The following is a 26,545-nucleotide window of genomic DNA, read 5'->3' as shown; positions in this document are numbered from 1 at the left end:
AATTTATATTTACTTGAGAAAATTATTAACGGAACGATTTACGATAAGAATCCAATTCACCCCCCTCTTGGTTTGTTGAACGTGTTAACTGTTTTGCTGCATCGCTATGATAGGTTGTTGGGAACAACCTACATGAAACTCTTTCATCTTGAGTATTGAAGTTGACCTGGAATGGGTAAGCCTTTAGATATTTGGTCAGGTTATTTGTTTCGCCGCACTTCCGAATATGGATGGGGATTCCTTTAGGCCTTGTTCTTTTGAGTGGATTTGAGGGGATTTGAGAGGGTTTGAAGATAAATTTTTTTGTCGTTTATTTGAGTGAATTTGGAGGTAAATGAGAGTGAATTTGGAAATAAAATTTGTGAGAATTAGTATAGAATTGTATTGACGTGACAAATTAAAAAAATTTATTTCCAAATTCACTCTCATTTACCTCTAAATTCACTCAAATAAACGACAAAAAGTTTATCTTCAAATCCCCTCAAATCCACTCCCTTAAATCCACTCAAAAGAACAAGGCCTTAGGGATTCAGATATTGGCCACTTCTGTCATGAAAGGACGTAAGTTCTTGACCAAGCCAATCTTATTTCAGGAATTCTTAGTGTGTACTCGAGTAGTCTAGTGTTTTTTCCGACCTATCTGCTTGCCGGGGTGCCCTCCAAAATCCTGGAACTCCATTGATTATGCATCTCATCTATGATATCTGTGCCTATCGGGCTCCCGTTTAGAGTGAAAGATGCATTCATGGGTTTCTTCCACCGATGTTGGGTTGACCTACTTCAGTTTCTTCTAGTCTGGTGTTGGTCGTGATAGAAGTGGCGGGAACGTCCACAGGTTTCTTCTATTCTATGCTTAGTAGACTTGCTCCAATCTCCTTGAGCCTGGTGTTGAGGAGAATGGTCTTGATTCGCACACGAACCTCTCCAAACGGATGGGTTGTGCCTTGTTTAAGAATTTTAGGGGTCCTCTTCACGAGGTTTAAAGCGAGTTCGAAGAGATGACCTCTCATTCTTGAGGCAAATCAACCTTTGCTAAAGTTCCTAGAGCTCGTGTAGGTTAGCTTTTTATTGTGTATGCTGGGCTTCAATCTCAGTATCATATTCCTTACGCTATTCTTTATGGTGTTGTATGAGTATTTGCACTTGCTAGTAAAGGGTTGCCACCTTGTTGACTTCCATCTCGTGGGAGATTTGGGCGAACCTTCGAGTGGTGACCATAGGGAGGTGAGGCCCTGGAAACGTTTTACGAGGGCCATACAGTGGACGCCAAATAATCTTAATAGGATCTTGAGCATATGCATTTATGGACAAATATCAAGATTCTAGCGGTGGCTTGAAAGCTCTTGTTTGTCGGAATTACATCTCTTTCTAATTAGAGTGGGAGATCCACCCGCAAAAGACTATCTGATGCTCAAGTTATTAAGAAAATTTGAATATTTATGAATATAATGAGTATGAATAATTATTAAGTAAGTATTAAAAAAAATACTAGTTGTATTTATAAGATCGACATGCATCGTGGACCTATAATAACATAATAATAATCATAATATCAAATTTTCGAGATTAATTATAGTGTGTAGATATTACTTTAATGCTTTGAACTATTCCAAAATAAAAAAAGCTTAAGCAACTTTTGAACCATGTTCTTTAGTATATATTAGCCGGAGAGTAACATTGAATTTTTTTTTTCTAGTAACATAATAATTTATCTCATCAATTCAAATATGTTCAACTTAAAAAGTTTTGTAGCTGATCTACTAGTAAAAAATTGGGTTTTTACACCGCACATTATGCCACGGTTCATCGGAAATCGCAGCATAATGGTGCGCGGTGGCAGTTTTGTAAATAAATCGAAAACATATGCCGCGGTTCCGCTCTGAACCGCGGCATATATAAGAGTCAACCATCCCCTTTGACGCCACGTCTGAATTCAAAATTAAATAACAGAGTATATGCCGCGGTTCTCTGGACAACCGTGGCCTATACCCATGCCCATTTATTGCAGGGGCTGACTAAGTCAGAGAATTTCAAAAGTTACAAGGGTCTATGCCGCGGTTCCTCAGGAACCGCGGCATATACCCTGTAACTTCTGAACTTCTCTGCCAGTCAGAGAATTTCAGAAGTTACAGGGGTATATGCTGCGGTTTCGCAGAGGAACCGCGGCATATACCACTGTCATCTACTGAAATTCCCCAAAAGGCAGTTGGGGAGACAGTTGTGTTCAACACGTTACAGGGGTATAGGCCGCGGTTCTAAGAGCAACCGCGACCTATTATCCTACCTGAAATAAATTTAAAATGAATTTGAATATACCGCGGTTGCCCGCTGAACCGCTGCATATAGTTTGAATATAATTTCAAAAATGCCATTTAGGTTAATTTTTTGAATCAGTATAGGCCGCGGTTGCTTGTGAAACCGCGACATATACCCATTTTATACCGCGGTTAAGTAGTGAACCGCGGTAGATTCCCCAGTTCAGAGTTAAAAAATAAAATTTGGAACAATGTCGTCTTCTTCGCGTTGCTCTCTGTTTTCGCGTTTTCTTCTCCCTCCGAACCACCCAACATCTTAGATACCTCGTTTTTCACCGTTTAAACTCAAAATTGTTCGGTCATTTCTCATTTTTAACGATAAGAAACAGTTTTAGCCGATCAAAATCGTTTGAAACGCCTACTTTCCTCTCCGCTGCCATTTCGTTTTTTTTGCACCAAGCTTTTTCGCCGCCCCTGTTCCAGGTATTTATGCCCTTTTGCATTTTTAACATGATTTCTTCATTAGTTTTTGGATAATAATAATTGCTATAGTTTTGGTAATGTATGAAATTACTATAGTTTTGGTAATGTATGGTATAGTTTTTGCTAAAATTTTGGTAATGCATGAAATTGCTATAGTTTTGGTAATGTATGGTATGATTTTTGCTATAGTTTTGGTAATGTGTGTTGTAGTTCTTGTATTATTTATAAACCTTAAAATATTATACACTAAGTTTCAATGATATGTATGAAATTGCAAGTTTGATTTTTAGTAGCTTATCTTTTTATGTAATATTTAGGAATATGGATCGAAATTGGATTAATTTACCACGTCTTAGTGCTGAGTACGAGAGAGGTGTAGAGGAATTTATACAATTTGCGCAACGTAATGAGGGGAGAAGTGATGATGAAGTGAAGTTTAGATGTCCTTGTGTGAACTGTTTGAATGGGAGAAAGTTGAACGCAACTCAAATTAGAGAACATCTTATATGTGATGGTTTTCTAAGATGCTATACAACATGGATATGGCACGGCGAAGAAATGCATTTTCCCACTGACTCTCAAACTGTAAATGTTACTGATTCCACCATGGAAGAAGATCGACCGGATGAAGACAAATTGGAGGACATGATCCGCGATGTTGGAGCAGAAAATTTTTCCAAAGCTCATGTGTATGAGACGATGTCGACTGATGCGGAAACACCTTTGTATGTCGGTTCAACTAAGTTCACACGTTTGTCAGCGGTGTTAAGGCTCATGAATTTGAAGGTGAGCAATGGATGGACTGATAAGAGTTTTACATAATTGTTGACGTTGTTGAATGAAATGTTGCCAGATGGAAATACACTGCCCACTCGTAATTATGATGCGAAGAAAATTCTTTGTCCAATGGGTATGGAGTATAAAAGGATACATGCTTGTCCCAATGACTGCATTTTGTATAGGAAAGAGTTTGAATTTTTGACAAAGTGTCCAAAATGTGGCTTATCACGATACAAGTCAAAAAACAATAGTGAAGATAATGGTCAGATAGAAAAAAATGGATCTGCTTTGAAAGTAGTTTGGTACCTTCCAACAGTGCCCAGACTTAAGCGTTTGTTTGCGAATCCCAAAGAGGCTAAAAACCTTAGATGGCATGCAGATGAGAGAAAAATTGACGGGCTGCTTCGTCATCCAGCTGATTCAAAGCAATGGAAAAATATTGATCGACAATTCCCCGAATTTGGTAAAGAGTGTAGAAATCTTAGGCTTGGTTTAGCCACTAATGGAATGAACCCATTTGGTAATTTGAGTACCAATCACAGTTGTTGGCCAGTTATATTGATAATTTACAACTTATCTCCTGCATTGTGCATGAAGAGGAAGTACATGATGTTGTCTATGATGATATCTGGTCCAAAGCAGCCTGGAAATGACATAGATGTTTATCTAAGCCCACTAGTTGAAGACTTGAAGGTTTTGTGGGTTGATGGGGTTGAAATATTTGATGCATTCGCTTCAGAGACTTTTATGATGCGTGCAATGTTATTTTGCACCATTAATGACTTTCCTGCTTATGGTAATTTGTCAGGATACAGTGTCAAGGGTCATAAAGCGTGTCCTGTATGTGAAGAAACACTACAACTCATCAATTGAAACATGGAAGAAAGACGGTGTATCTGCGTCATCGGAGATTTCTAAAACGTAATCATCCATATCGAAGGTTAAAAAAAGCATTCAATGGAGATCAAGAGAGGGACGAAGCACCAAATCCACTTACTAGCCTTCAAGTTCTTGAAAAAGTTAATAAAATACATCATGTATTTGGGAAAACATCGAAGAAGTCATCTGTAACGACCCCTTGGAAGAAGAAATCAATATTCTTTGATCTTCCATATTGGTCAAAGTTAGATGTTCGACATTGCATAGATGTGATGCATGTAGAAAAGAATGTGTGTGATAGCGTGATTGGTACATTACTCAACATTCAGGGAAAGACAAAAGATGGAGTGAATGCTCGTTTGGATTTGGTTGACATGAATATCCGAGAAGAGTTGGCACCCAAGGAGATTGGTAAACGTACTTATTTGCCCCCTGCATGTTACACAATGTCTAGACAAGAGAAGATAAGTTTTTGTGTATGTTTAAAGAGTATCAAAGTACCACAAGGATACTCTTCAAATATGAAGAGTTTAGTGTCAATGCAGGACTTAAAGCTTGTTGGCATGAAGTCTCACGATTGTCACGTCTTAATGCAACAGTTGTTACCGGTGGCTATTCGTGGAATTTTGCCCAAAAATGTTAGGCACACCATAAACAGGTTGTGTTTATTTTTCTCGTCAATATGTAGTAAAGCCATCGATCCTACAAAGTTAGATGAACTTCAAGGCGAGATTGTTATCATCTTGTGTCAACTAGAGATGTTTTTCCCTCCATCTTTTTTTGACATCATGGTACATTTACTTGTTCATTTGGTTAGAGAAATCAAGTTGTGCGGACCGGTATACTTAAGATGGATGTATCCTATTGAGCGTTATATGAAGATTTTGAAAGGGTATGTTAAAAATCCATATCGTCCTGAAGGTTCGATGATTGAAAGGTATATTGCTGAAGAAAGTATCGAGTTTTGTTCAGATTACATGACATCAACGAATCCAATAGGAGTTCCTCGCACAGCATGGTTGAATAAAATTTCTATAAGTAAAAGCATCCGAGGTGTCAATGTGGTGACAAAAGATCGCGAAGAATTGTTGCAAGCGCATCTTTATATATTGAACAACACAGATGAGGTGATCCCTTTTTTGGAAGCACACAAAGCCATTGTTAAGAATAAAAATCCAAGACAATCAGAGAAATGGCAATTGATGGAGCATAACAAAACATTTATGTCTTGGTTCAAATCCGAAATTGACAAAGAACCACATTCTTCTGAAACTTTATTGTGGCTTGCAAATGGTTTGAAGTTTGATGTCGTGTATTGTACAGGTTATGAAGTCAATAATTGCACATTCTATACGAAGACTTTGGATGATAAAAGCACAGTACAAAACAATGGAGTCAGTTTAGAAGCTGAGTCACTTCAATTTTCCACATCAAAAGATCAATCTCCTGTACTTGGATCATTGAGATATTATGGTATAATAGAAGAGATATGGGAGGTTGATTACACAAAGTTTTTTGTTCCATTGTTCAAGTGTAAGTGGTTTGACAATAAGAGTGGTGTGAAAATAGATGACTCGGGTATGACACTGGTTGATTTTCGCAAGGTGGGTTACCGAGACGAACCGTTTATCATGGTACATCAAGCATCTTAAGTTTTTTATGTCAAAGATCCTGCGTCTGACCATTGGTATGTTGCTCTTCAAGGCAAAAAACAAATTGAAGTTAACGAAGACAATCTGATTAATATTTATATTGCTGACAACCATTCATTTCAAACTACAACAAATTTGGATGACCAATCTCTAGTTGACGATGATGTACATGCAATTCGGTCAGATCATGATGAGGGAATATACATATGATGAATCCATATCTTTATGTATGAATTTTCAATTTCTGTATAAGTATTTTATTAATATAACATAAGTTTTCCTTTTATACATTTCCTATGATTACTATTACATGTTTTGTTAATATTACATAAGTCTTGAAATAAAATTTAATGTTGTTATTTATTTTGACAGATATATGGCTGATCATCCACATTCTTCAGGGGATGAGGCTCCCCCAACCAGATCCACTAGAGGACCCACTAGGATGAAACAACTATTCATCAGGAAAAATAGTGGTGAAAGAACTCTGGTGAATGTGAATGTCACCACGGGTGTGGCAACTGGCCCCCATGCAGATGACTTCCGATCATACCTTGGAGTAGTGGCACGTGATAAGATTAGCATTCTCATTCCATCTTTTGATCATGTGTCCGAGGTTGATCGGAACATTATTTGGAAAGATATATTGGTAAGTTAGTTAATAGCATTTGAATTAAAATTTGTTTATATTGATAATTTTGTACTAATACAACTTTATTATGTTTTTTTCAGATGACATTTGACATTCCAAATGTCACAACACTTAGAAATAAGTGTTTGTCAACTGTTGCAGAAAATTTCAGAAACTTTAAAAGCAAGTTGACATCAAGATACATCTTTGGACACCTTAAACATAAAAGTCCATGTAGTTCATATAAGTCCATTGATGAGGAGACTTGGCGGCTTTTTAAAGAGAGTCGGATGTCAGAGGAATGGCAGGTTAGTGTAGTTCATATTATTCAATTCCTCATTAACAAATATATATCATATGAACTAATTAATTAATGTGTATGTAACAGGCAATTAGAAGCAAAGCACAAGGAACAAGTGCTCACAACAAAAACCCCCACCTATTATCTCGTGGTGGGTATAGGAAGCTTGAGGAGAAAATCCTCAAGCAAAAGGCAGATGCTATACCACCATCTCAGGGTGGTAGCCCTCCTCAGCCTCCTTTTCCACCGTCTAGACATGAGAAATGGAAGTTGGCCCGTATGCGACCATCGGGCACCTACTCTTCCGACACTGCACGAGAGATTTCTGAAAGAATTGTAAGTTATCATTGTTCCTAAAATAATAAATATTGTCATTATACATACTACATTAAACTATTTAAAGAATAATGGTATTTTGTAATGTTACAGGACGCCTTGGTTGAGCAGAGCTCCCAAGGCCAATTCACTCCAGAGGGTCGCCAGGATATTCTTGCTGCTGCGATTGGACGACCTGAGCACCCTGGACGTATACGTGCTGCAGGTCCTGGAGTAGGAATTACAGATTATTTTGGGAGCTCTTCTCGTCAGCCTTCATATTCATACAGCGATACACAAAGGATGACAGAAGAGATCACAAAAAAGGTCCGACAAGACCTTAGAGAGGAGATCAGGGCCGAGGTGAGGGCTGAATTCCAGATGCTATACCAGTAGCAGTTTCAGAGCATGCACCCGGTGCCGTCTCCTATAGAGGAACATGTTATCCCTCCCCCTCCCACAGGTAAACTTAATAAACATTTATGTGCAATTATTTGTATCTCTTGTATAATCTAACATTTACTCTGACAGGGAGAAGCGGCAAAGGAAGTTGTTCCGCATCAGCCATCCCAAAGGATGACATGGACGATGGTAGTCCATGTCTGCTATACATTTTAGAGGATACTGAGATGGTGCTGGTAGCTCGTGGAACAGAGTTTAGGTCAGCGACTGTATGTCATGGTATGCAACTATTAGAGAATGAGGTGAAGGTCTCAGTGGATGAAATGATCATACCAGATGCCTCGGTTCCTCTATCCACGGAAGAGATTTTCATTGTGGAACAAGTATATAAGTCGTTTATCACTTGGCCTAAATTTTTGGTTAAACCAGTTTCTGACCCCTCGGTATGAAATTCTTCTTTACACTTCTCAATTTTAAAGGTTTTTGATGTCAAAACTTATCTTATCTTTTCATGTAACAACAGACGCAGGCACAACAGAAGATTCCTCTATCTGAGGATGACCCTCTTTCTTCATTGCATCTACTTGCTAACATCCTTGATGATAATCCTTTGGAGGTTGAGTATGATGCTAATGTATTTGGGACAGGCTCTGAGGTCCCAATATACCTTAATAGCCAAGATGTCCGTGAGCTTGCGTCGGGAACATAAGAGTTGAATATTTCAATTATTCAACTATGGACGATGTAAGTTTATGACCAATTATTTATATATAAAAATGATTTATATATCAAGTATCCTTATATCAAAGTTAATTTTTGATTTCAGGTATATGTCTGGGGTCAGTAATAAGTTGGGGCGTTCTGATGATTATGGATTCATTGATCCCCAATCAATTCATGAATCAAATGATTTTGAGCATATCAACATGAGTCTGATAAGGAGTTTTGGAAGGGGCAAGAAAATATACTTTTTGCCTTATATATCCGGGTAAGTGAACTTTTGTTAACATAATAATGTTCCATATGTGATTTTAATATTTAATAGTTACGTTATTATGAATTTCAGGCGCCATTGGCAACTTCTTGTTATGTCTATGCAAGACAACTATGCTTTGTGGTTCTGCTCATTGCACAGGCCTCCTCCCACACAACTCAAACAAGCAATTGATTGGTAAGAACCTCAATGTTTGGACTTTCTTTGTTATATAAATGAATGCTAAAACCTTTTTTTATATACAGTTCTATTCCAGCAAGTATGATGATGGGTGGGAGATCAATTGTTAATAGTAGAAAGATTGCTTGGATTTCTCTCAAGGTTTGACATATGCTAAAGTCATACTTTGTTATAATTGTTTTATTTTAATGTTATTCACTAACTATTATCAACTGTGATGATATATTGTAGTGTAACAGACAAAATGGGTCATATGAGTGTGGATACTATGTAATGTATTGGATGACCCATATTGTTCGTTCTCACATCACAAGTCGCTGGGAAACGGTAATATTTAACTTTAACAAATTTTGATTTTTTCCCAAATGTTGAACTCATATACACTAATTAAAATGAATTGTCTTTTGCAGATATTCAAGACTACTACACCAGTTCCTGAGAAGTCACTATTATTCATTAGGAACGCTGCTGTGAAGTATATAATTAGATTATACAATAGCTCTTAGATTTAAACAATGCATTTGATTAGATTGAATTTTCTTAGACTTTGTACTTTATTTGATGTTGAAATACATTTGAACATGTGTTTGTTATGTTCAAATTGAATTTGTGTACATGTTTTTATATGCAGGTCTGTTTTTGTGGTAGTGGATATCACAAAAACAGACCTGCAATTTTAAAAAACTGTAGGGGAATATGTCGCGGTTCTAACCACAACCGCGGCATATAATGTTTCATTTTTTTTAAAACGAGACATATGGCCGCGGTTTTAACACTAACTGCGGCATATGCTTCAGTCTTTGGCCGCGATTGAACCGCGACATATAGTGGATTTTTTTTTTTTATAAAAAAAAATGGATTTAGGCAGCGGTTCCCTCGACAACTGCGGCATATTCCGCAACCTATATATCGCGGTCATAACCGCGACCTAAAGTCTCTGACTTACTACCGCGACTAAATATGCCGCGGTTCGTAAACCGCGACGTATAGTGAAAAATAACCGCGGTAAAATCCCCTCGCTGCACTATAACATCCTAAAAATAACCATAGAGAAGTATAATGTTAACATTTAGACGCCATAAATAGAATGGACTAACCAAGGATTAGCCCCCAAAAACTCAAACCTGAAGATTACCTTAATGATATTAATCATTTTTCTATTCAAACCCTTAACTAATTAATACGTTGTATTCTTTGATGCGTTAATTACTTGATTAAATAGTGAAATTTAAAATAATTAATGGACAAATAAAAACTAAAGATATTCCATTTTTAATTAATACTCTTGCTCTTTTTTCTCTCTAGCACGTGTTGTTTTGGATTATTGACCAGTCAATCGATCTACTACATTATGTTACATTTCAGTAATAAGATGAAATAACATTGTTAAATAGTTTTATATTTATTTTATAATTGTATAGATATTTATATATCACGTGACTCTAATTCAAAAAATACAATTTTATTTTATTTTATTATATACCCTAATGAAATTAATGGGTTTTAATATCTATTTGTCATAATTAATATTAAAATTTTACCTCAATATTAAGTATAATGAGATACTTATATATATATATATATATATATATCACTTTTAAAATGTTATTTCATTAATTAAATTCATTTCAAATATTGATGTAAAACATTACTAAATGTTTAAAATTTATGTTTTTATATTTCTCTATGTAGAAATATTCGTATGAACTTCTAATGATTTTACCATATTCTAATTGATGCAAACAAGGCACAAACAAAAACTATCGATGCCAAAAAGCAGAAGTATCCAGAAAACAATAAATGATCCAAATTCAATGTATATACCCCACACCTCTTTCTCGCTCTAAATAAAAGTAATTAAATATACAATATACTACAATATTCCTAACAAAATAGAATACCAAGAAAGTTACTCACACCACAAATATCCTAACTGGGTTGTCCCCTATTAAAATATACTACATCTTTGTGCCCAATTATAAACTTCTCATTAAAGTATTCATTTCGTTTTCATTTTTTGAGGCACCCCAAAATTTTCAAGGGACAAACATGACTTTATTTTTTCAATGGGAAAACCTACAAGCAAGCCCATGTTATCTTGTTCTTTTCCTTCATCTTGTTCTTTTTTTTCTTTTTTAGCAAATCTCTTTCTTATTTAAAAGATGAAGCAAGCAAACAGAATCCTCTCTTTTGATCTTGGTTTCATTCCTCATCAAATCACTTCTCCTCCCTTTATAGAAATCTTAGATCTGCTTTTAACACAAGGTGGTGGTGGAATCTCTTCACCAACTTTAGATTAGAGACATATAAATAGAAAGAGTTGAAGAAGAAGAACAAGAAGAAGAAGAAGAAATTACAAGTTACTTGGCAAGGTGGATCCAATGCAAGGGAAGAGTTCTCCCCCTCTTGATGAGGTGAAAAAAGAAGCTTTCAACTTTCCTATTCCTCTCACACCATCTCAAAATCCAAAAGAACAAGCTTCATCATCAACCTTTTCAAACTTTCTTATGACTACCAACCATCAAAACACCACCTTCTTCCCCACTCCACATGGTCAAATAACCACTTCTAAATTTATCAATACCCAAGATCCATCTCAAGCTACAAATCAAGGTAAACTGATTATTTCAAGCTTGATTAATTATCATCACTATCATCTTCATTTTATTACCATCAATGAATCTAGATCCCTATCCCATGATTTTTTTCTTTCATTTTGGAAATTCTAATATATATCTTCTTGTGTGAGATTATTAGATAAAGGTTACCCTACTGTTTTATCCTCTAACATATTCAAAGATATTTTCACCGAATGCAACTTACGTGATACTTCTTCTCTCTCAAAAGTAAAGGAAATAAAAAATAAAAAACACCATAAAGTTAGTTTCTGCCATATTTTGTTCTTTTCCTCTCCAAAAAACAAAAAACAAAACTTCACCTGTTACTGCATCTGCACAACCTTCTCGAATCCTCGATCTGCTAATAACAAAGAAAGTTGAATTTGACACGTTTCCATTTTCTACCCTCTGTATTATCATTATTGACTCCCATGTTCCATCTGTGTTTTTTCTAGTCTACCTTTGACCACACTAATAAATGTTCTGCATTCAGTTTCACATTGCATTTTTTCACTTTCCTTGTATCTTTGGTCGCTCTAGTCTTCAAAATGGACCAAACTTTAACTCAGATATGCTTGTTTTAATGAAATGAAAATCAAAGTTTTGCCGTGTAATTCATGTATTAAATGTTGAATGCAAATTTTTCCGTAAGCAAAACTGCAACTCTGATACAAGAACAACGCTGAAAACACTAAGTCTTATTTCTTTTTCTTTGCGCTTGCAAGTAAACTAGAGTAGAATGTTGCAGACTAACTGGACGAATCAATGTTTGAAATTTGAAGGTAATGCTGATCTTAGGAAAAGGCACTATAGAGGAGTTAGGCAAAGACCTTGGGGAAAATGGGCAGCTGAGATAAGAGACCCTAAGAAAGCAGCGAGAGTGTGGCTTGGCACCTTTGACACAGCAGAAGCTGCAGCAATGGCCTATGATGTTGCTGCATTGAAGTTCAAAGGAAACAAAGCCAAGCTCAATTTTCCTGAGCGTGTTGCTGTGCCACCACCATCACCGGAAACCACCACCACCATTTCTTCAGCTTCTGCACAACCCTCTTCCCTCACATCACCACCACCACATGTTGGTGGCGATCATCAAACTCTAGAAACATCAGAAGAAGCAGAAGGGTTTCCAAGTCTGATGGAGTATGCACGGTTGCTGAAATGTAGGGATGATGATGATTTCCAACGTGTTGCATTGGGGCTTTACCAGCACCATCCCAATGAGGATGTTATCTACGGTTCATCTCAGCCACCACCTGCGCCATTTTTTCTGTCTTCTTCATCTTCTTCTACATTTGCATCTTCAACTTCTCAGGGTGATTATGGTTCTTCTGGATTCTTTAGTCAAGGAGGGAGTGGTTTTGATGAAGGGAACAAGAGAGGATCATAGTGTTTCTTTTCTCTGAATTCTGAACACTGCATGAATGTGGGAAGTGGAGGGTAGTGCCACAATTAAGGAAGTTCAAATCACACATCTCTTATTTGTTTTCTTTTTAATTCAAATTAAAAAATAATGCATGAGGTCAAAAGTTAATAATACCACTTTTCTTTTCTTTTTTTTTCTCCATGTAACATTTTCTATTCAATATCTATTTAATATTAATAAAATTAATGTTTTTATTTCAAAACATAAAATAAATTGAGCTGAATCAGGAGAAAAAGTGAAAAGAAAATTATTAAGTCTTAAAGGGTAGAGAAAAACTGAAAAGTTTTTACATATAAAATTTGTTAGATATTTATTATTTTTTTGACAATTTAATTTTTTCAATAGACTTACTTTAGCTGTAAATAGATCAGAAAATATATGTAATTTTAAATATTTGTGTAATTATTAATGTGGTATAAAATGTCCTAATCAACATATTCACAGGAACAATTTATTTGATAAAGTTTAAGTGCAATTAATTTCTAATTAAAATGAAAATTTGGTCCTAACAATCATGCTGATGTTAATGTCTAACTTTTATTAGTTGAATATTTGGAGTGAAGCTATAATTGTAACCTATATTTTATTCAGTTTTCTTTAAGGGGTCGACAGGTAAAATTGATGAAAATAATAATCAAGCGAGAGGTTACATTTTAATAATAATATATATGTTTAAAGAAATAATAACGAAGCTGCTCAGAAAGAAAGACAAGTGATTCTCGTCTACAATTTGGGAATGCACCATCGATTTTTGGTAATGGTGATTAAACTTTAAGACATAATTTTACTTCAATAAAATTAGTAAATTTTGATTTTGGCATCTATAACAGTTATTTTATTCTTTTCAAATTAAAATTGTTATTGTAAAATTACATGACACATTGATTAAGTATTAAATAAATTATCAAGTAATTATTTTAATATTAAAAAGTTTTTTTTATAAATAGTTTTGTTAGGAACAAATTTTTTTATTTTAAAATATATCATTCCAAAAATAATTTTTTTAGAGTTTTTTTACTTCTCTTTAAGAGTTTTTGTTTTCTCTGTTTGTCTGATTGAATAATTGAGATCGTATAAGTGATTTATATGACAAGCTCTTTTAATATGGACCAATCAATTTTTTCATTTGTATAATTAACTTTCAACTCCTTTTTCTTAGTCTTTTATATTATTTGTTGTATGTGACTCTTCTTTCACTTGCTTGCATCTTTTTAGTCATCTATATAAGTCGTTGATCAATGATTCTAATGATATGTTCTGATTGTCCTTGTGTCATTTCCATGTGGAAATAGAATATCTACAAGTTGGGAGTATTTTCACTAGGTAAGGTCTTATAAGGGAAGCTAGTCTTGACTTGCTTTGTAAGGTTCTTGTTAAATTGATGAATGCATGTTGATGGTTGATTTTATGTTGAGGTTTTAGTTGTTTTTTGATGAATTTAATTTGTGTGAATATGATTGATTTAGTTTGCATGGTTTAAATGATTGGTTCATGATTTTGTGCTTGTTTTTACCTTGGGTTTGTGTGACTGAGCGAGAATTTATAATTTGAACAAATGAGCAAATTGGTATGAGTTTTCATGTTGAAAATTGTTTGGAATCAATACATTGAGAAAAGAGTACAAATTTGATCAATTGATCAGGTCAAAGTTCACTAAAAATCACAAAATCCATTTGTTGTCAATTGATATGACGCTGAGCGGTATTAAAGTGGTGTTGAGTGTCAGTTTATGCTACAGGTCTGGGAGTATTTTAGCTATAGGGTGTTGAGCAATTATGAGGTCGTACCCGAATCAAATTAGTATACAATAAAATGCAGTATAAACAAGGAAATGACTCTTAGGTCGTCTCTTAAGGACTAAATATTGGTCAATCATTAAATCAAACACTTGGTGGGGGTTTTATGAAGAGATTTTGTGTACTGAAATAAACTAACTAAAGCACGAATTCAAACACATATTTAAAGACAATTTGGTCATCAGCTTAGCTACAATGCTTCCAATCCTCGATTAACAATCAATTAAACACTACTCTCACCCTATTCCAACATCAATCAATCAACTAAGCGAAGATTAATTGGGTTTTCCTAAAATCAAATTAAGCAAATGAATTGCACACATTTAATCAATCCTACACCGAATAGATTAATTAACTAAGTGATAATTAACCCAAATCAGACCATTAAGCGTGTTCTAATCACCAGTGCACAATAGATTCAATGAAATGCAGGTTAGTGTAGTAGATTCACATTTAATGCCCATAAATCTCAAGGAAAACATTGCAACTTCACTAATGACCAAACCAAACTGATTAAACTTCCATTCAAATGAAATGCCCAACAAAAAATGCAACTCTGATCATAAAAACAAAATTGAAATTGCAAACAAATTGAAATAGTGAAGCGAAATTGGAGAGCTAAATGAGAAAATTCAATAGAGCTTTAAACAAAATAGAATCGCAAGACTGGAATGAAATTCAAATGCGAAATTAAAATGGAAATTGAAAACTAAAAACGCAATAACAATTGTAAATGAACTCATAAATGAAAAATCAAGAACGAAACATAAAACAAAAATGAAATTGCAATTTAAAAACGAAATTCATTAAGTAATTGAAAGGGAAAGGAAACAAAAACCTAAAACCCCAAAAATGGGGGAGCTGAAAACATCCTATGCTGCAAAAACGAGAATAGGAAGAGAGGGAGGCGTTTTGCCCCCCTTGGGTACTAAAACCCTAGTCAAAGGTCAAACCACAAATTGGGCTTTTACAATTTTGACCCAAAATTGGCCCAATCCAAATCTGTCCAACAATACACTAAAAATGAATTTACAATTTGAATTAAATCTAAAGTGCCTATGTGGAAAGTGGAGAATGATGTAGCAACCCTTTAATATCCCAAAATAAGAATCCAAAATTTTTCTTACAATTAATAATGATAATAATTAGCCTTAGATAATTCAAATTAATTAAAATAAGAATTATTGATCAAATTAAGCCCAAATATCAAAATTGAGGAAATATTGGATAATTAGACACAACTCCCTAATCAAATTTAGTACAAAAAGCTAAGTGAATAGTAAAAAATATTGATTTATCAATCTTCCTTTTGTAGGAGCACATGCTGGATACTTCGAAATTTGCTTGATGGAATCAAGTAGAGGTATGTTCACCTCCACTTTTCTGAAGGTCTCCAAGATCTCTTTATCTACCTCTTCCATCTTTTTTCTTGGAATTACTTTTGGAGGGAATGGAAGAGGGATTGAACGGTGCTGCAAGTTGGAAGAAGTACTAGTGTTGGTGGAACAAGAAAAAGATCCACCTGAAGAAGAAGAAGAAGAAGAAGAAGATCCACCTGCGTCAAATGTCCTACTTGGACTTGCCTGATCCTCTTTAATCTAAGATGTAGCAAGGTCAGGCTGAGGTGCAGGAGGTGGCATTGTAGGTATAATAATATGCTTCCCAGATCTTAGGGCGATGACACTAACATTCTTCGGATTCTACACAGTCTAGGATGATAATTTATCAGAATTTTGAGATTGTGCCTGACTGAGCTGTGTAGCCATCTGCCCCATCTAATTGTTCAAACTCTAGAGGGAAGCTTTTGTCTTCTGTTGAATCTGCATATTCTGAATTTTCATCTACCTCACTGGCTATTCCAATGTAGGCTCAGAAGAAGTGGAAGGTTGAGGAGCCGTCTGGGTAGGTATGTCTTGTTGTTGTTGTTGCCTTTAGTATTGTTGGATAGATGGAGGCACATAGGGTCTACTCAGACCTACATCATTTTGGAATGGTGGTGGCTACTGCTTCTTGTGAGCATTAGACCATCTCAGATTTGGATGATTCCTCCACCCTAGGTTGTATTTGTTACTTGAAAGGTCATAATTTTGTTGTTGTGGCTACCTGTGGTTGTAGATGTTTGTAGCATAGGCTTGAGGAGCAACTAGGCCAACTGGTTACTGCAAAGAAGGACAAACATCTGTATAATGACAACTAGAAGGGCATATGGCACATAGACGTGCAACAAATGTAGATGTAGATGTAGGTCTCTCATTACTGGCCAACTGGGTCACCAAACTCACGAGAGCATCAAGCTTTCTCTCCAACTTTCTATCTGTAGATGATGAATGATTAGCAACATCATGAACTCCCCTCACCATAATAGCATCATTCTCGCACTAAATTGTTGGGAGTTGGATGTCATCTTCTCAATCAAATGTCTGGCTTCAGCAGGCGTCATGTCACCAAGCGCTTCACCACTAACAACATCAATCATACTCCTCTCCATATTGTTGAGACCTTCATAGAAGTGTTGAAGGAGGAGTTGCTCAAATATCTGATGGTTTGGGAGCTTGCACATAACTTCTTAAATCTTTCCCAATACTCATACAAGCTTTCACCACCGAGTTGTGTAATCCTAGAAATGTCTTTCCTTATGACTATGGTCCGGGATGCTGGGAAGAATTTCTCCGAAAACAATCTCTTGAGATCATCCCAACTACTGATGGATCCAGGCGCAAGGTAATATAACCAATCCTTTGTCGTGCCTTCTAAACAATGCGGGAACGCCTTGAAGAAGATGTGATCTTCAAGGATATCTAGAGGCTTCATCGTTGAACAGACTATGTGGAACTCCTTCAAATGCTTGTGTGGGCATTCACATGTAAGGCCATGAAACTTTGGCAACAAATGGATCAGTCTAGTTTTAAGAACATATGGCACGTCCTCATTAGGATATTGGATGCACAAGCTTTCATAAGTGAAATCAGGTGTAGCAAAGAGTCCTCTCGCGAGTGAAGGTTGAGCCATATTGTTCTCGGTATAAAAAATAATAGAATCAAAATCGAAATTATTTGCAAATGTAGAATGCAAAAAATATAAGGAATGCACAAACTAATGGTATCTAAATTCACAGACTCTAAAGATAGATTTCTAGAATGCCTAACTAATGTATGAAAATTCCTATCAATTTCAGGATCAAAGGGTGGTAATGGCCCAGGATTGCTAGTCATGCATTGAGTCAACTCCAATCAGCAAAAGTCAACACAATGGAACAAATGAGGGTAAACTACAAGTATATGCAAACCTTATCCCAATGAGCTGAAATTTTATGACCAATACCCTAAAATCATGAAAAGATAACACAAAACATTTCAAAGCAACATTCAAAGTATAACCATGTCAACCAATGCAAGAAAGTATGAAAAACGGGAAAAATAAAACTTCAAAAATAAAAAAGAAATAGAAAACGATCTCTTTTTGGAATTAGAGGCAAAGGAAGCTAGTAAAGCGAGTTGGAATGGATTAGTCGTGTTTTTCTACCCAAAAAGCATATATAATACGTACAATTCTGACATCGTGACCAAAAGTTACGTCGACGCAAAATTTGGGCCGACCCATTTTTCACAAAACAAAACTGGGACAACTACAAGTGCTTCTTAGATTTTTCTATGAATATATGACCAAAAGAAGTGCACACACCAAATTTCAACAAAAAATAAGACTTCTAACTATCAAAACGAAAAATGCCAATTAATTAGGAAGACCTTGACACTATTCACACACTATTCACAACACAGAACCTAAGACCGAACCATCAATCCCGAAAACGGCGTCAAATTTAATTGAGGTTGTACCCAAATAAAATTAGAAATGTAGTATACTAGGAAGTGACTCCCACTACAAGAAAACATGGAATTACATATGGCCAAAATCCATATGTAAGGCCCAAAATCTGTATGTAAAGTAGTGTTACATACGGACAAAAATTTGTATGTAAAATTGTCATAGCTAAGTTACATACGGATATATTCCTTTAACTCTCTTCATCATCACTTAAGCCCTAAATTCCCAATTTCTTTTGGATAGCTACAATGTGCTTGTCAAGCTTGTCAAATCGAGACTAGTAATGAGTAGACAGAGAATGCATTTGTCTGACCATGAATTTTTCAAACACTGATTTTGATTTGAAAGAGGCAGATGATGAACCAGCATTATGAGTGGTAGGTTTTCCTTCTTCATTTTGATCTTCATCTTTGAAAACCAGCCACATATATCGTGCCTAAGACCCATATGATGCAGGGAATTTTTATTAACTTGATTCCGCTTGCCATATGTTTCACACGATTCCTCAACACAATCAACATTAAAATGGTTAAGAACCTTTGAAATGAAGACAACGTAAGGCAAACAAGCAACTTCTAGCCTTGTTACCTTAATAATGTTGTTAAAGATTGTTGTTGCCCAATCAGTTTGAATGTTCCCTTTTAGAGCATGAATGATGCAAATATCTTTTATAGTCAATTGGGCATGATTAATTCCTTTTGAAGTAGAATCCAAGAAATCACAAAAGCACATAGACGGTCATCCTTCTTCATACCACTTGTCTTGTACAAGGAATAGTCTAATGGTTGATTTGGATCTCTTAGACAGTCTTGATACATTGAGAACTTGTGTAAACCTTTAATCCCAAGTTGAGTCTTTTCACCCCCTGGATGAAATCCAACAATGAAGAACCAGACCTCCTCGGTTAACTTTATATATTTTCCCTTCACTTTTGAGCACAGTGTTCCATCACTGGTCTTCAAATTGGAGTAGAAGACTTTCACAAGATTTGGGTACCAGGGGTCAACCATTTCCACAAACGTTTTTAGCCCCTAATGTTCCAACCAATCTTAAAAAAGGAACCCTTCTCTTCTAAAGAAGCTCAAGTTGATATACTTATGAGGAATTATTTTCCTCAATCTCCGGTGGTCGATGAAGTTAGTTTGAGCTTCGTCGCTTATCCAACCGTCTAAAATGGGAGCACAAGATTTGCATGTTATTGTTTGACCTAGAAGATGAAGTCATGTGAGATAATTTGACCGAGAGCTTGATGGAGAGAGTTTTAGGGAGGTGAAGACTTGAAAGTAGTTTCAGAAGAGAATTGATGAACACTTTAACAAATTAAGGTTACACCTTAATAGATTAAGTCTAGAGGGAATCCTTCTTGAAAACACGAAAAACCCAAACTTAACTAGATCTATCCGATTAACCATTTTATCTAACAGATTAAGCCATTGCAATTCATAGATTTAGCAAGCATAGAAACCAATGGAAAAATCTAATCGATTACATTAATTTCTTAACAGATTAAATCATAACATAAATAGATTCAAGAAAATACAGAAAGCATAGAGAAAAGTCTAATTGATTATATTATTTATATAATTAGTTAAAATGAGCAAACAATGATTTCCACACAATACTTTCATTCCAATAAGCCAATGTTCATCACACACATCCAAATGAATGTAAAACAAGAACTAGGCTAAAAAATAAGAAGCTTGTAGAAGACATAACAGTAGCCAAGAACGATAAACACATAGAATCCCTTACGGATGAAAATGATACCTTCACCAAAATATTGAGTAGAACTCTTAAAGGATATACTAGGTTAGATTGTTTGTTGAGAGAAAGTAGGAATCCATTCACCAAACAAGGTCAAGGCTATAGAAAACCAAACACAAAACACAAATATAAAATTAATCGTATTAAGTTTACTAGGTTAAATAATAAACATTGACTTATGAAAATAAGAGAATGTATATATCTAACAAGTCAGGACCCAACTGGTTATGGGTACCTAAGAGACAAATAATTCCTCTCGTAGATATGTTTGATGACCGAAAGAAAAGCCTTGTCATGGTACCTAGACAGTGGCTACTTATATCACATGACGGAAGAAAAGTGTATGTTCCTAAACTTGATGGACAAGAAAGGAGGATCGGCCACCTTTTGAGAAACCCAAAAGGGGAAAATCATAGGAATCTGAAAGATAGGTAGAAACATTTCCCCCTCCATTGATAATCTGTTGTTAGTAAATGGCCTTAAACATAATTTGCTTAGTATAAGTCAATTGTGTGACAACGAATATAATGTTGTTTTTTAAAAGGGCCAATGTAGGGTATTAGATAATAATAATTCCTTAGTATTTATAGCTTACAGATGATAACGATTTAAAATACCGTTATCTAAAATGTAATTTTGATACAAAAAGCAACCTTTTCATTTAGAAACTTGCTTGAAATCATGCTTTTTCATTAATTTGTGTGAATAAGAAAGTTGAGGTTGAATTTGATGATTTATGACTAATTCCCTTTGTTTTGATAGAAAATAAGTTAATACAAGAAGCAAAGAGATGAAGTGCTAGGGAGATAGAGCTCAGAAAGGTCTGGAAAAGCACCAGAAGGGGGAACCGCACGAAGCTTTGGCGACCTGGAGGAGGCTTAAGCGTGGAAAAATCGACGCTCGTCGCCCGAGCGGCGGACCCCGAAGCCTGGGCGAGACTAGAAGCTCAAGCCCTACATGACTGACACGCACCGCCCGGGCGCCCAAAATGGTCGCCCGAGCGTCGGGTTTCGTGGACCAAGCCTAGTTTTAGCTCTATTTTGATTCTTTTAGACTGTGACCTATTTCGACTCTGTTCTAACTCTATTTAAAGGACCCAGACACTCTAATTTTTGTATCTCAGGCTGGAGCAACACACTAGCACACTCTTCTACTCTCTGAAGGCAGATCTGGGAGCAGGAGCTTCCTCCTCTACTTTTAGGATTTTACTATCTCATGCTTTTCCATTGTTCATGTAGTTTCTTCATGTCTATGGGGTACTAAACACTATTTGTTGTTGGGGAATGATGTAACCTTGTGAACTCTCATGTATTTGAATTGAATCTTAATTTATATGCTTTATTCATTAATTGTTAGGGTATTCATCTGTTTCAATGCTTGCTCTATTTAACTCATTTAGTTGCATGATTTATGAATTACATGAGTGTCGGGAGGTTGCTTACAATTCAGGTTTTTGTTGAAGTCTCGCAAGGGTAGTATTTCTCAGGGATGAGGGTATGAGTACTTGGTCGTCTTAAGCTCTTGATCTTCAGACTTAATTTTCTAGGAAACGCTAGGAATTGCACGAACTAGGAATTAAGTCAGGCTTATTGCGCCAAAGGATTGGGTTCTAAGTACTTTAGTGAGTGATGTTAACATTAATGCATAAAGAAGAATTCTTATATACATGAGAGGGATCTTGGTGAAATCTAACCCCAACAACATATTCATCTCATATTAAACAACCTCCGTTCATTTTTGTGTTACTCTACTATTGATCAATTTGCATTCATATTTAATTTTCTGTCTTTGCATCTTAAACCAATGATCTCGTTTATTTTAAGTCTTATTTAATTGAGTTATCACACAACTGTTTAGTGCCGAGAGTCGTCTTGGATACGATACTTGGTCTTACCATTTTATATTACTTGTGCGATTCGGTACACTTGCCGATCCAAAAGAGAAGGTTATGCTTCATTGTTTAAATAAGGACATTCAAGATAACCAAGAGGATAGAGTAAACGAAGAACATGAGAGGAAAGAAAAATAGGAGAAAGCAAACAAAGAAAAAGAAGAAATTGTGAGAGAAAAGGAGAAGGCAAATGTCCTAATCACACAGGAAGTGTTATTGCAGGCACCTTCCCCTCCCATCATTCAACTGGATCCAAGCTATGACAGGGGAGTTTTTCCATCCGTCCAGTTTTCTCCAAATATTAAGCTTTCTTCTTTTCCTAAAAAATTTTGTGAAAATATCCCATCTTTCTCATCTCTTATTACCACTTCTTCACACACCATTTCCAACCCACATCTTGAGTTAATGTATTCTTTTTTACACTTAACTCAAGACAAAAATAAAAGTTTTTCTAAAGAAGGATTTTTAGTTTTCCTTAAAAAAGTAAATCAAATTTCAAAGACCCATTCTTTCAATATTCCTTTTCCATATACATTGTTTGGTAAACATCAATTTATTCACAAAATGTTTGATGTTTTTTGTAGGTTAACATTTGATCCAGGAGGAGTTCCTTTGGTTTATACACGAAATAAGTCACTAATCTCTCTTTGTTGCAGGTTTTTCAAGATTCGAGGTCGAATCCTCTCCAACCTAGGGGGGATGATGTGATCATAGATGGGGCAACAATGAAGAGTTTTCAAAGTGACAACAAGCATAAAAAGAGTAGAATAGATTTCATAGGCTTGTATTTGCCTCTTTGTTTCTTTTCGTTAGTTCTAGTTGAATAAACGCTTATAAACCTTTCTTTTCGTTTAAGCACAAGCAATGTGGGACTTTCCATGGCTTGGTCTTAAAAGAAAAGAAGAGAAAGAAGGCGTCTTAGCTTGTAGCGCAAGGTAGCATAGCTAGCTTTTATGTTTTGAACTTTAGGAGAACTAGATGGCTTATAAACCCTTTTGGATGGAGAGAATTAAGCAATGTGGAACTCCAAGCCCCAAGGAGAAGTGCTGGAGCTGCTGGCTGGCCTTGAGACTTATAAGTCCCACATCTCTTAATTCTATTCTCCAAACTCACTCCAAGGGCTATATAAGAAGGCTAAGGGGTCTCCTTTGTAGCAACCTTACCTTGAATCAATTCAATTTTGAGTTGATTTGCACTTTTGCAATCTTCTTTGAGATAGTATTCTGTCTCCAAAGTCCCTATTTTGGGCAGACCTTATCTTGCTCAAGCAAGTGGCGGTCCTCCTTTGATGCTTATCTTGGAGCTTCCTTCAAGTGGCGCATCTTCAAATCATAAGTTTCCTCTTCCTTAATCTCTTCCATTTTTAATTTCTTTCCCATTCTCTTAAATGTCATTTAGTATATTCCCTCTAGGTATGCACTTCCCCATCATGCTACTCTAGCATGTAATTCCTAAGAAGATAAAAAACCTAAGGCTCATGATACCACATGACCGAAGACATTTTTGTAAATAAATACAATTATTAAACGTCGTTTAGAATTGTAATTCGACGTAAAAGGATATAAAACGTCGAATGCCCCAGCGTTAGATGTCAAAAGGTTTGTGAATTCAATAAAAATTTGAGCGGGAGATTGAAAATTAATTCACTTTATCTTAGCGCGCAAGACCCTCTTCTCTTCTCAAACTTTTCTCGAACGAAGTTTGACGACCATCACATGTAATCTTTCTTTCATTTGATACAAATGCATTTTATTTATGATTTTCGTTTGTTTTGACCAATTATTTTCGTGTTTTTGTTCTTCATAGGCGCATTCTGCTTTCTCTGTCATTGGTGACGACACTTTATTTCGACAAACCCATCTTTTGAAGGTTAATTTTCGTTTTCATTTTGAAGAACTTATTTGTTGAACTTGTTTTTGTTTTTTTGATGAACTTTTTTGTTGAACTTATTTGTTGTTGTTTGGTTGAACTTGTTTGCTGTTGTTGTTTGATTGAACTTGTTTGTTGTTGTTGTTTGATTGAACTTGTTTATTGTTGGTTATTGTTGTTTGTTGTGTATACTACGTTCATAGTTCTACTTTATAATATACCAAAATCTGAAATTTGTTGTTTTTCTGGGTGTTGTAAAAAAAATCACAATTAATTAAAAAAAACAAAAACAAAATTATTAACGTTGTATATTTACAAAATTCGACGTTAATTAGATATCGAATTTAAAAAATTCGACGTCAATTTAACATCTCCTAATATGATGTTGTTCGTGAATTAGTCGTTAAAAGCCCAAAATATTCGACGTTGTAAGCGATATTTGTACTAGTGGTGCTACACTTTTGAGTACTAGAGTGATACACTTTTGAGTGCTTGAGTAAAACACTTATCTTGTAAGGAATAGTTCATTGAATCTCTGATTGCATCTCTGCTTGCTTGATTACTCTTAAGGATAGCATATGTTGAACTGTTTGAGCATCACTTTGAGCTATTTGAAAGAAAGCATCTGTGCATCTTGACTGATACTCTTATGATAAGCTGATTGAAATAATTACTTGTCTTGGAAAAAGAATTTGAAAAACTGCTGAACCATTGTGATCTTTGTTCAGAGCTAAGTTACATTTTTTTTTGCTTGAGGACAAGCAAAGTTCTAAGTTTGGGGTTGTGATAACGGTTTAAAATACCGTTATCTGAGATGTAATTTTGATACAAAAAGCAACCTTTTCACTTAGAAATTTGCTTGAAATCATGCTTTTTCATTAATTTGTGTCAATAAGAGCGTTGAGGTTGAATTTGATGATTTTGTGACTAATTCCCTTTGTTTTGATAGAAAATAAGTTAATACAGGAAGCAGAGATGAAGTGCGAGGGAGATAGAGCTTAGAGAGGCATGGAAAAGCACCAAAAGGGGGAACCGCATGAAGCTTGGGCGACCTGGAGGAGGCTTGAGCGTGGAAAAATTAACGCTCGCCGCTCGGGCGCCCAAAATGGCCGCTCGAGCGGCGAACCCGAAGCCTGGGCAAGACTGGAAGCTCAAGCCCTACATGACGGACGCACACCATCTAGGCACCTAAAATGGCTGCCCGAGCGTTGGGTTTTGTGGACCAGGCCTAGCTTTTGCTTTGTTTTGATTCGTTTGGACTGGGCCCTGTTTCTACTCTATTCCAACTCTATTTAAAAGACCCAGGCACTCTAAGTTTTGTATCTCTGGATGGAGCAACACACTAGCACACTCTTCTACTCTCTGAAGGCAGATCTGGGAGCGGGAGCTTCCTCCTGTACTTTTAGGGTTTTACTATCTCATGCTTTTCCATTGTTCATATAGTTTCTCCATGTCTATGGGGAACTAAACTCTATTTGTTGTTTGGGAATGATGTAACCTTGTGAACTCTCATGTATTTGAATTAATTCTTAATTTATATGCTTTATTCATTAATTGTTAGGGAATTCATCTGTTTCAATGCTTGCTCTATTTAACTCATTTAGTTGAATGATTTATGAATTGCATGAGTGTCGGGAGGTTCCTTACAATTTAGGTTCTTGTTGAATTCTCCCAAGGGTAATATTTCTCAGGGATGAGGGTATGAGTACTTGTCGTCTTAAGCTCTTGATCTTCAGACTTACTTTTCTAGGAATGCTAGGAATTGCACGAACTAGGAATTAAGGCAGGCTTATTGCGCCAAAAGATTGGGTTCTAAGTACTTTAGTGAGTAACATTAACATTAATGCATAAAGAAGAATTCTTATATACATGAGAGGGATATTGGTGAAATCTAACCCCAACAACATATTCATCTCATATTAAACAACCTTTGTTCATTTTTGTGTTACTCTACTATTGATCAATTTTGCATTCATATTTAATTTTCTGTCTTTGCATCTCAAACCAATGATCTCGTTTATTTTAAGTCTTAATTAATTGAGTTATCACACAACTGTTTAGTGCCGAGAGTCCTTTAGGATACGATACTTGGTCTTACCATTTTATATTACTTGTGCAATTCGGTACACTTGTCGATTCATCAACAAGTTTTTGGCTCCGTTTTCGGGTTCACAAATTTGTTCAACAACAGACAAGGTAACTTGTACAAAATAAACCTAGATGAGTTGTAGTTTCAGAGTGACTCATGTCTGGTATCTATCAAAGATGAGGCAGTAACATGGCATAATAACTATGGACATGCAAGCATGAGATTAATCTCAAAGTTGCAACGCTATGATCTCGGTAAAGGACTACCAAAAGTATCAATCAATGATACAATCTTTTGTAATGCTTGCATGAAGGACAAACAGGTCAAAGAATCTTTTAAAAGTAAAAACATGGTTTCAACTAAATGACCTCATTAGTTGCTTTATATAGATTAATTTG

General features: G+C 35.6%; 2 protein-coding genes and 1 non-coding gene across 3 annotated transcripts; all 3 read left to right on the top strand.

Annotated features, from left to right (window-relative positions):
• Nucleotides 1–6,581: 6,581 nt before the first annotated feature.
• Nucleotides 6,582–7,763, top strand: LOC128193726 (uncharacterized). The gene is made up of 4 exons (XM_052867810.1): nt 6,582–6,698; nt 6,782–6,988; nt 7,069–7,166; nt 7,760–7,763. Exons 2-4 carry the CDS (start codon nt 6,782–6,784, stop codon nt 7,761–7,763), a joined length of 309 nt encoding a protein of 102 aa, XP_052723770.1. The 5' UTR covers nt 6,582–6,698.
• Nucleotides 7,764–10,857: 3,094 nt separating this feature from the next.
• LOC108344939 (ethylene-responsive transcription factor ERF113) lies at nt 10,858–13,040 on the top strand. Its single transcript, XM_017583476.2, has 2 exons — nt 10,858–11,485; nt 12,273–13,040. The coding sequence occupies exons 1-2, from the start codon at nt 11,254–11,256 to the stop codon at nt 12,875–12,877; spliced, it is 837 nt and encodes a 278-aa protein (XP_017438965.1). The 5' UTR covers nt 10,858–11,253; the 3' UTR covers nt 12,878–13,040.
• A 4,203-nt stretch (nt 13,041–17,243) lies between these two features.
• Nucleotides 17,244–17,349, top strand: LOC128193830 (small nucleolar RNA R71). The gene has a single exon (XR_008245139.1). It is a non-coding gene; the product is annotated as a small nucleolar RNA R71 (small nucleolar RNA).
• Nucleotides 17,350–26,545: the final 9,196 nt, after the last annotated feature.

This window comes from Vigna angularis, chromosome 8 (genome assembly GCF_016808095.1).
Source record: "Vigna angularis cultivar LongXiaoDou No.4 chromosome 8, ASM1680809v1, whole genome shotgun sequence".
In the NCBI taxonomy this organism is placed as follows: domain Eukaryota; kingdom Viridiplantae; phylum Streptophyta; class Magnoliopsida; order Fabales; family Fabaceae; genus Vigna; species Vigna angularis.
Note: the sequence above shows the minus strand (reverse complement) of the source record. Positions and strands in the feature narration are given on the sequence as shown.